Source organism: Schistocerca cancellata, chromosome 4 (assembly GCF_023864275.1).
Source record: "Schistocerca cancellata isolate TAMUIC-IGC-003103 chromosome 4, iqSchCanc2.1, whole genome shotgun sequence".
NCBI classification, from domain to species: Eukaryota; Metazoa; Arthropoda; class Insecta; order Orthoptera; family Acrididae; genus Schistocerca; species Schistocerca cancellata.
Window position 1 is genome coordinate 363,714,130 of NC_064629.1, and position 12,036 is coordinate 363,726,165.

At 36.2% G+C, this 12,036-nt stretch overlaps 1 protein-coding gene across 1 annotated transcript in view; it reads left to right on the forward strand.

Annotated features, from left to right (window-relative positions):
- Window positions 1-971: 971 nt before the first annotated feature.
- LOC126184634 (F-box/LRR-repeat protein 5-like) overlaps window positions 972-12,036 on the forward strand; it is a 111,778-nt gene continuing 100,713 nt past the window's right edge. The window contains exon 1 of the mRNA XM_049927107.1: window positions 972-1,244. Coding sequence (XP_049783064.1) covers window positions 1,207-1,244 — 38 coding nt within the window. The 5' untranslated portion in view covers window positions 972-1,206. The remainder of the gene's footprint in view (window positions 1,245-12,036) is intronic.

A 12,036-nucleotide genomic window follows, 5' to 3' on the forward strand; every position in this document is an offset into this window, starting at 1 on the left:
TAAAAACTTACATTAAAATGAACATACCAAAGAAGGTCAGAAGCTTCATACACTCGTTATGGCGTCGCGTGTGAGTCACCAACTTCATATTACAATTAACATTACGTACAAAGTAACTAACATGGCCACCAAATGACGCGATTATGAGCACTGCATACGATAAACCAGATAAAGAAACAAAAATGCTTAACAGTGCGTAATAAATAGAAAAAATAAACAGTGAAATCTGTAAATACACCAGTATAAAATTCTGAATCGAGAGAATAACAATACATATAAACCAAATACAAGGTAAAAGATAAGGCATAATACGGAAGAAGTACATGTGGCACAGTAATTGTGTGTCATATCACATGGACGAAGTGAAGTAACCAAAATGCATAAACAGTGAGCCAAATACTGTAGTATATAAATAAAATGAAAACAATTTATTACGAAAACAAAAAAGCAGCGAGTGGCATTATTGTGTGACTGGCTAACTTTAAGTCAGGGTTATTGTAGCAAGTTCTTCATATGGCATGACGAAGATACAACATATGCCTATACCAATCTGCTATATAATGAATATTTTTTTTAAATAAATGCATGACTTATGTCAGCTAATAGAAAAAACCCGCTAATAAAACTTAAAAGTTTAACAGTAATACTTCAAACGCATTTGACATTCGAAAAATTAACTAAATCATTAACAAATCTACAATTTGTTGTCCCAGTTCAAGGTTCATGGGTCGACGAAAGCCTTTGTCGCGAGCCCCGTCATTTTTATTTTAATTTCATGCGGATATCTGAAACCAGGATCTGTCGAATGACAGACCAGAACAATACAAATAGAGTGGAATTTATTCATTTATTGACGCTCTACCCGAGAAATATTATGGCAAATGACGGAGTGGGAAAAATGCAGATCTGCAGTGACACAGACGAATAATAATGGAAGTCCCTTGGATCCCTTTCGTTGCGCTCCGAGTTACTTGCTAGTTATCTATGGCAGAGCAGAGAATAAATTAAAGCAACTACGGAAAATTAAGGTGTCTGTTTATCAAAGTTATGCTTGTGCACGGCTGTAGATACAACAGCCGAGGAAGGTGACTGGTGTTATCCGTCGCTTTAAAGAAATTCTTCGGTTTGAAAAAGAATCCTCATAATTGTTTGTGATTGAAATTCGAATCAATAAATAAGTGTTGTTTATTGTTGCCGTACTAAGTAATGGAGAAAGAAGCAAACGAACGACATACGTCTGATATGTAAGTGATTGTTTCAGTTCCGAACAGCATTGTTTTTCGTTAAAGTGCTTCCTGTCATTTACTCTATGCTTCATGATAGTTGCGGTAGATTAGTCAGTACACAACTTCTTTACAAAAAATTAATGGAATTCAATTGCCAATTATGGTTTCGTTCCCGTGATATCGTGTATCAGCTAACTTACCGAAACAAAATGCAGTTTGTGAAATTTCTCCGTGTAGATTGTTACAAATTGTAGATTGTTACAAATTTCCGTGAACTTCATATGGGACAACTAACTTTGTCGCGAAATTTTAGCACTTCAGTCAGTTTCACGCTTGCACGATACATATTGTCATTTTGTGAGCTTGCTAACTCAATTTAATCAATATTTAACTTAACCTATATCAGTTCACAAACAGGTCTCAGGTTTCGTTTGGTGTTGCTGAATTTCTCATTCTTGCAGTCCGTGTAAGCAAAAAGGAGGTGGTGTTACATTATGGGGGTGCTTTCTGTGGTTAAGATATGATCCTCTTATTGGGGTTAAGAAAACACTAAATGTGAAAGAATATAAACACATTTTAGAGCATTGTGTACAGTCGAGAAACAGTTAAGAGACTATGATTTTATCAACATTACAATGCAAGCTGTCATAAAGCAGCATCTCAGAGGTGAAGGTTTGTGCACAATAACATTCCTCAAATGGACTGGCTTTCCAAGAGTCCCGACGTAAGTCCAGTTGGAACATCTTCGGGATCATTTATGATGTCTACTTCCCTCCAGACCTCAGCTTCCGACATTACTACCTTTTCTGGTTCCAACTTGTGATGCCATTCCTTCACATACATACAGATACCTTGTTGAAAGTGTCGCCAACATATTTCAAGCCATCATAAATATGAAGGGTGGACACACACACCATATTAATGTCTACTAACAGATTTCTGGATACTTTTGAACTTTTGGTCAGATAGTGTATCGCAGAAGCCTGTCCCTGGAGCTATTCACACTTTATTAATAGATACTGAAGATAATCCCTTACACCTTAAGATGTCTACATTTTGTGAAGAATTGTTCATTTCATGTGTCATGCAGTTCTCTCACACATAACCTTTGTTAATTTACCTCGAGTATCTACCTGCATCCCTCACCCTCCTTTCCCATACCGCTGCCTCGAATGCTATATTTTCTTTGAGCTCTCTTGGCTGAATTAAGCTTCCACCCCCCCCCCCCTCCCCCCCTTTTACTGCATGACTTGTTATGGCCATTTGTTTCCGACTCCGCACAATCCTCCCATTTGAACATCTTATGTATCTCCCTTCACTTGAATAGCCCAAAGTCTGCTATGCATCATTGTTTTGATGCACATACAGTCTGTTCTGATTTGTATTAAATTTTATAGTTTTTTTCAATTAGAATTCCGGTGACATTGACAGTAAACCTTATTTAAGATAGCCTACAAATAGCTTCCAACTGCTAGAACGGATTTACATATTAATATTGTAGCTACTGCACTAGTGAAATAAGTCTATTGATTTTTTAAATTCAGTGCTGCTGTGGATATATAGTGATAATATTTTATACCCTCTTAAAAAGAGAGAGAGAGGTGGAAAAGTAATAATTAGGAGTGCAAGGGAAAATGTCTATTGGCTTTTCTTGGGTAAAAATGTTTGTAATCCATCAGAATAAAGAACTACTATGTTGTGGTAGCACAACTTTTTATTTATTTGCTATGGTTTTAAACGTTATATTGTATTGAATGATCGTACTTTCTCTCTGCTGGTAAGAATATCTGGCTCTTGAGCTGTCAATTCATAAAAAGAAGGATAAGCCACTTGATAATATGGATCATTCCATGCCAAGGGGTCTAACTTAGAAAAAAGTTCCTCCAACCGTCGCGGATTTCGCTGAAATTTTGTTTGAACATTAATATATGTTCCCAATGAACATTAATAAAGTTTTATTTTTGTCTATTTAATACATGCATAGATATAGTAATTTGTTTGACTCCATAGCACAGCTATCAACAGTGCACCTTTGAGTTTTCAGCAACTTCTAGATGTAGTGTCTCCGGAAGTATTTTCCTGGAAGGAAAAAAACTACGTGATCTTTTACAACATCGTGTACTCTTTTAAACAAAAGAATAAAAATTTATTTCCCAAGAGACTTGCATATAGATAATTTGAAAGGAAGTTGGCTGCAAAAGTAAATGCTTGGAAAAAAAGTGAAGTTTAGCTTTTTATATCTCCAGAAGTAATTTTGGGATACACTTGAAACTTGTACATAGTAACTTACCAATACAAGGTCTTTAGATATAAAATTTCATTTTCCTACTGCTTTGTAGCAGTTTGCAAATTGAGGACAAAGTTGACAATTTTTTTAAAAGTGCCAAAAATGGCCCACATTCCATGGTACTAAATATGACATCTTTTATTATGTTCTACAGTTGATTACTAGTCCCTGTGGAAGATAATATCAAAAGTCCCGATGACTAGGAAATGAGTCAGAAAAACTGTAAATAAGGGTGTTTTTTAAAGCATTCACTTCTACAAAATTCCTTTTATAAAAAGTGAAATGAAATAAGGAATCCATACAAAGAATAGTTCTCTCATTTTGTGGCTCTAATAATTTGAGGTAATCACATCTGAAATGCGTAATTTTTTGGGTCCTGTGGTAGCAAAATTTCTTTCCTAACAATCCCATTAGTGACATCATCTGGCCAGCCATATAGTTTTCCTCATGACATACTTCAGCAAATTAATGAAACGTAAAAAAATACAAGTAGTTGGAAGCTTTGCATCAAGGTAGTCAGGTAGATGCAGTATTTCTTGATTTCCAAAAAGTATTTGACTCAGTAGCACACTTATCCTTATTATCAGAAGTACAATCATATGGGGGATCAAGTGAAATTTGTGACTGCATTGAGGACTTTTTGGTAGGGAGGACGCAGCATGTTGTCTTGGATAACATCAGATGTAGAACCGACTTCAGGTGTTCTCCAGGGAAGTGTGTTGGGAACCTTACTGTTCATGTTATACGTTAATGACCTGGCAGACAATATTCATAGTAACCTCGTAGCTTTTGCAGATGATGCAGTTATCTTAATGAAGTAGTGTCTGAAAGAAGCTGCATAAATATTTAGTCAGATCTTGGTTAAATTTCAAAATGGTGCAAACATTGGTAATTGCTTTAAATGTTCAAAAATGTAAACTATGCACTTCACAAAATGGATAAAAAGCATAGTATCCTGTGACTATAATATCAGTGAGTCACTATTGGAATCGGCCAGCTCATACAAATACCTGGGTGTAGCATTCTGAAATGTAATGATCACATAGGATCAGTCAGGGTAAAGCAAGAGGTAGACTTCAGTTTATTGGTAGACTACTGGGGAAATGCAATCGGTGTACAAAGGAGATTGCATGCAAATCACTCATGTGGCCACTTCTAGGCTATTCCTCAAATATGTGGGACCTCTACCAAATAGGACTAACAGGGGATATTGAACATACACAGGGAAGGGCAGCACCAGTGGTCACAAGTCTGTTTGATCTGTGAGAAGGTCTCAGTGAGGTGTTGAAAGAGCTGTACTGGCAGACTCTTGAAGATATAAGTAAACTATCCTGAGAAAGTCTACTAGCAAAGTTTAAAGAACTGGCTTTAAATGATGACTGTAGGAATGTACTACAACCCTCCATGTATCACTAACATAGGGATTGTGAAGATAAGATAAGATTAGAATAATTACAGCACACACCGGGGCATTGAATAGTCATTCTTGCCGCACTCCATATGTGAATGGAATGGGAAAAAACCCTAATAACTGGTATAATCCACCATGGACCATACCAACACATTTATACAATTTTTCATGTGTACACTAATGTTCCACACGAACTGCAAACTATACTAACTTCATGAATGCTACACCTTAAGCCAGAATTAAAAGGCACATCAGTGGCATTACACAATAAAAAAACTAATAATTGTCCATAACATGAATCCATTCCAAAAAAAAGTCAGGAAGACTGTCGTGAACTTCACCAAAATTTACACAGTTTGGCAGTGGTGTAAAACCTGCAGGTTATTTAGATGATGTGTGCTGCAGCTGTTATGCAACTATTGTGCTGCCATGATATCCACTGCCTTGGTAATGAACAGTTAAATTATGAAGTGTATAATCAGTTTGATTCTGTTGGTATAGCAGAACAGACTGAAATGTGTCACAATGAGTCATGACAAAATACATGTCTTTCTGGAGTTTTTCAGACTTTACCTCACTTCCTAGTCGCCAAGACTTTTGATACAAGATTTCTGGAGTTTTTCAGACTTTACCTCACTTCCTAGTCGCCAAGACTTTTGATACAAGATTACCCAGGGAGTACTAAACAGTTGTAGAACATAATAAAAGTTGCAGTGGAATGTGGCCAATTTTTAGTGCATCTTCACCTTATCATTGTTTTTTAGGGCCTTATATGTTTGCATTGCAAAACCAAATACTGTTGTAACATGGTCTTTCTAATGAACACAATGAAAAAAGATTTCCAAAAACCCTTTTTTGTAAAGATGGCAACAAATAGCCATTTTTGGAGGTATTTAGAAGAATCATCAACTTGGCCTTCAATCTGCACACTACTGGAAAGCAGTAGGAGAATGAAATTTGTAAGGGTAAGTTATTACCAGCAAGGTTTCAGGTGTATCCCGCAATTACTTCCAGAGATATACAAAGTTAAATTTCACATTTTTAGTGTCCTTTTTTACGACAGAATTAATAATAATAATAATAAACCCCGTGGAGGCCCGGGAAAAGAATAGGCCTCCGGTATGTTCTGCCAGTCGTAAAAGGTGACGAAAAGAACAAACCACTAATAGGGCTAACCCACCTTTTAGTGTGATTACTTGGTTCAGGACAGAACTAAAGAAGCCTCGGACAAGTGCCGTCATGGTCGGGGACGACGCTTGAACCCTATGCCCGCCCACAATGGTAACGACACTGCTAGCCAACTGGAAAATGATTTAAATCCAAATAGAGGTGTTTTGCAGGATATGCTTCCTGCAACCACCCTAGAAGGAAAACAAAGACAGAGGATGAGATGGTCAGATGAAGTTAATCGACACCTCATGTTCTGTTATTACTAAGCAACAAACCTAGAAACCAACACAACTGGATACAGATCACAAGTATACACAACATTTATTACCACATACCCAGAATTAAAATTTTTAACAGAACAATGACTAGCTGATCATATCTGTGTAATAAACAAAAATAACAGGATACCCCAGTCAGAATTAGAAAACATCAAACAACAAGTACAACAAATACTGGAACAAAATAATGTGCAATCAGAAGAAGAAGAAAATACAGTAATGGACTCAAACATCCCAGAGCAAACAAACAAAGACCAACACGCATCAATTAAACAATCAGAGGAAAACGAAATCTTAAGACAGCCACCAGAACAAGCACAAATAGAACACGAAGTGACACACATGTTAGATATAGAAGAGAAATTTCAGCTGACATACATAGAATACAAAGACACAAATACAGACATTAGACCATTCTTGCATAGACCGCCAAATAACCCACAAGTCGAAACAACAATAAAAACTATCAACACAATCATACACAACAAAATAAATGAAAACACAACTATGGAAGAGTTACAACTACTGGTTTATATAGGAGCACTCACTACACTAAATATACATACTAGGCAGAGATCAGAACCAACCAACACACAGAAGAAACCCACAAAACCAGCATGGCAACACAGGCTACAGATCAGAATAGAAAAACTGAGAAAAGACATTAGACAGCTAACACAATTTATAAGAAATGAAATGTCAGAAAAAAAAAAAACGAAAAAGGTTAGGTAAAATCTCATAACAAGAAGCGATAAAGCAATTAGATGAAAAGAAGTAGAAATTACAATTATTGGCCAAACGACTTAGAAGATACAAAGAAAGTGAAAATAGAAGGAAACAAAACCAAACATTCAACACAAACCAAAAGAAATTTTACCAGACAATAGATAACACACACATTAAAGTAGACAATCCACCAAGCAAGACAGACATGGAACACTTCTGGAGCAATGTATGGTCAAACCCGGTACAACATAACAGACTCATACAAGATGATACCTCAAATGCCTGAAGTGATAATTTTGCAACATGAAGTCACCCAAGCAATTAATTCTACTCACAATTGGAAAGCCCCTGGAAAAGATAAAATAGCAAATTTCTGGCTAAAGTAGTTCACCTCAACACATTCACATCTAACTAAATTATTTAACAAACGTGATTGTTGGGTTCAAATTAATGATATGAATATAATAGAAGGAAACATTCCACGTGGGAAAAAATATAATTAAAAACAAAGATGAAGTGACTTTCCTAACGAAAGCGCTGGCACGTCGATAGACACACAAACAAATACAAACATACACACAAAATTCTAGCTTTCGCAACCAATGGTTGCCTCGTCAGGAAAGAGGGAAAGGCGAAAGGATTTGGGTTTTAAGGGAGAGGGTAAGGAGTCATTCCAATCCCGGGAGCGGAAAGACTTACCTTAGGGGGAAAAAAGGACGGGTATACACTCTCGCCCCCCCCCCCCCCCACACACACATATCAATCATGTGTGTGTGTGTGTGTGTGTGTGTGTGTGTGTGTGTGTGTGTGTGTGTGTGTGTGTGTGTGTGCAAGTGTATACCCGTCCTTTTTTTCCCCCTAAGGTAAGTCTTCCGCTCCCGGGATTGCAATGACTCCTTACCCTCTCCCTTAAAACGCAAATCCTTTATTCTTTCCCTCTCCTTCCCTCTTTCCTGACGAGGCAACCGTTGGTTGCGAAAGCTAGAATTTTGTGTGTATGTTTGTGTGTCTATCGACGTACCAGCGCTTTCGTTTGGTAAGTCACATCATCTTTGTTTTTAGATATAAATTATTTAACAGTTACATTGCAGAACCCATACACATTCCCTGATACACTTACACATGGAATAACCTATCTGAAACCTAAAGATCAAGCAGACACAGCAAACCCAGCTAAATATTGCCCCATAACATGCCTACCAACAATCTACAAAATATTAACTTCAGTCATTACACAGAAATTAATGACACATACAACACAGAACAAAATTATAAATGAAGAACAAAAAGTCTGCTGCAAAGGAGCACAAGGATGTAAAGAGCAACTGATAATAGATACAGAGGTGACATATCAAGCTAAAACTAAACAAAGGTCGCTACACTATGCATACATTGATTACCAAAAAGCTTTTGAAAGTGTACCCCACTCATGGTTACTACAGATATTGGAAATATACAAAGTAGATCCTAAATTGATACAGTTCCTAAACATAGTAATGAAAAACTGGAAAACCACACTTAATGTACAAATCCGAATAATATCACATCACAGCCAATACAGATTAAGCGTGGAATATACCAAGAAGACTCATTAAGTCCTTTCTGGTTCTGCCTTGCTCTGAACCCACTATCCAACATGCTAAATAGTGCAAATTATGGATACAATATTACTGGAACATACCAACACAAAATCACATATTTGCTATACATGGATGATCTATAACTACTGGCAGCAACAAATCAACAACTCAACCAATTACTAAAGATAACAGAAGTATTCAGCAATGATATAAATATGGCTTTTGGAACAGACAAATGTAAGAAAAGTAGCATAGTCAAGGGAAAACACACTAAACAAGAAGATTACGTATTGAATAACCACAGTGACTCCATAGAAGCGATGGAAAAAACAGATGCCTATAGATATCTAGGATACAGACAAAAAATAGGAATAGATAATACAAATATTAAAGAAGAACTAAAAGAAAAATATAGACAAAGACTAACAAAAATACTGAAAACAGAATTGACAGCAAGAAACAAGACAAAAGCTATAAATACTTATGCTATACCAATATTGACCTACTCATTTGGAGTAGTGAAATGAAATGGAGTAACACAGACCTAGAAGCACTCAATACACTTACACGTTCACAATGCCACAAATATAGAATACATCACATACATTCAGCAACAGAAGGATTCACATTAAGCAGAAAGGAAGGAGGAAGGGGATTCATCGACATAAAAAACCTACATTATGGACAGGTAGACAATTTAAGAAAATTCTTTCTAGAACGAGCAGAAACTAGCAAAATACACAAAGCAGTCACTCATATAAATACATCGGCTACACCACTGCAATGTCATAACCACTTCTACAACCCTCTAGATCACATAACATCAACAGATATGAAGAAAGTAAATTGGAAAAAGAAAACGCTACATGGCAAGCAGCCGTATCATCTAACACAGCCACACATCGATCAAGACGCATCCAACACATGGATAAGAAAAGGCAATATATACAGTGGGACGGAAGGATTCATGATTGCAATACAGGATCAAACAATAAACACCAGATATTACAGCAAGCATATTATTAAAGATCCCAATACCATAACAGATAAATGCAGACTTTGCAAACAACAAATAGAAACAGTAGATCACGCCACAAGTGGATGTACAATACTAGCAAATACAGAATACCCCAGAAGACATGACAATGTAGCAAAAATAATACATCAACAACTCGCCATAAAACATAAACTAATAAAACAACACGTTCCCACATACAAGTATGCACCACAAAATGTACTGGAGAATGATGAATACAAATTATACTGGAACAGAACCATTATAACAGATAAAACAACACCACATAACAAACCTGACATCATACTCACCAATAAAAAGAAGAAATTAACACAACTAATCGAAATATCCATACCCAAAACAACAAATGTACAGAAGAAAACAGGAGAAAAAATTGAAAAATACAGCCAACTGGCTGAGGAAGTCAAGGACATGTGGCATCAGGATAAAGTTGATATTATACCGATTATACTATCAACTACAGGAGTCATACCACACAATATCCACCAGTACATCAACGCAATACAGCTACATCCAAACGTATATGTACAACTAGAGAAATCCGTAATTATTGATACGTGTTCAATAACCCGAAAGTTCCTAAATACAATGTAACATATACCGTACAGTTAAAAGGAAGTCACGCTTGATGAAGGTCCGCGTTACTTTCCATTTTTAACCAGACCTAAGGTCTGAGAAAAATATAAATAATAATAATATTTCAATTAAGAGTGTACAAAAAATGTACAAAATGATGTAGTTTTGTTTCTTTCAAGAAAACATTGCCAGAGATATTATATGTCAAATTTGGTGAAAGCTCATGGATGCACTTTTGATAGGTGTGTTATGGAATCAAACAAATGAGTACATCTCTGGAAATAATGAATTAATGATCATAATCATGAAACTTTATCGATGTTCATTGGGAACATGTGTGATTGTTCATACAAAATTTCATCAAAATTGATTATGTTCATGTGGGAACCTCTAGACCACTTGGCATGGAATGGCCCATATGCATCAGCATTTACTCCAAACACATGAAAGATTGAAAGTGTGAAGTCCAGACCATGTAATGAGAAGATGGCACACAAATTACACTGCTTAATGCATAGCACCCTTAATTTTTCCCACATAATGTTTTATGAGCAATATTGGCACTGTGACATATGATTTAGCAACACATCTTGCATTATTACTGACGAGGAAAACACAGAAAGTGCCATAACCTGATTTCCCAGAAATTTCAGTCAGTGGAAGAGAAGTCACAGTAAGCAAACATATGTCTCGGCTTATCTGTAGATACTCGACCGTTTCCGCAAAAATGACAATCAAAGCTTTTGAGATACTTTATGTGCCTTGTAGTGGGTAAATCATTCAGCCAAAGTGGTGGCACAGTGGCTAGTGTCCCAGCTCCACACTTCTGCACCTTGTGTTTGAAATCCGATTATTACTATTTTGTTTTTCATTTATCTATCCATGTCCGTGGAAGATTATTACACAAATTTTTTCCGATGTATATTGAAATAATACTATCCTTGTTCATCTACTAACTGTACATCTGGTATAAAAAGTAATAATAAATGAATGAGAAAATTATTTGAAATTGTTTTCAGTGAAATTCCTGTTGTGCATCTTGATTCATAATCAATTGCAAGCACCGATGTTCAGTAAAGTGATTTGTTATGTGTGGTTCGCCACAAAATTATTGCCAATGCGTGAAATCTTCAGCAATGTTAACGACATTTCTTTCTCAAGTAAGATACGTATGAAGAAATGTCTCTGTAGCAAACCTGCCCTCAGATTATGTGCAGAGTGTTCAGAATTTCTCCGTTTTGAATATTTCTATGAACGGTATCATCCAAGGGAATGCACCAAATCTTCCTGAAGAATAAACATAAGAATAAAATATAAAAATTGATATAAGACTGAAATATCACTATGAGAATCTAAAACTATTGTAACCTATTAAAGGTTCGAATCCTGCCTCGGGAATGGATGTGTGTGATGTCCTTAGGTTAGTTAGGTTTAATTAGTTCTAAGTTCTAGGCGACTGATGACCTCAGAAGTTAAGTCGCATAGTGCTCAGAGCCATTTGAACCATAACCTATGAAAGTACCACATGTGCGTGTATTACACAGTAAGTGTGTGACTCTTATTTTGAAACCCAGTTGTAATTTTGCAATTAATATAACACCCTTGCATTCCCTAACTTGATAAGAAACACTGGTGTAAGTTATAGATAAATGAAATAAATAAATAAAATAAAAACAATTGGGTTTTGAACACAGGCCCAAAAGTGAGAGGCCATGGCGCTAAATACTGTGCCACCATTTCAGCTGA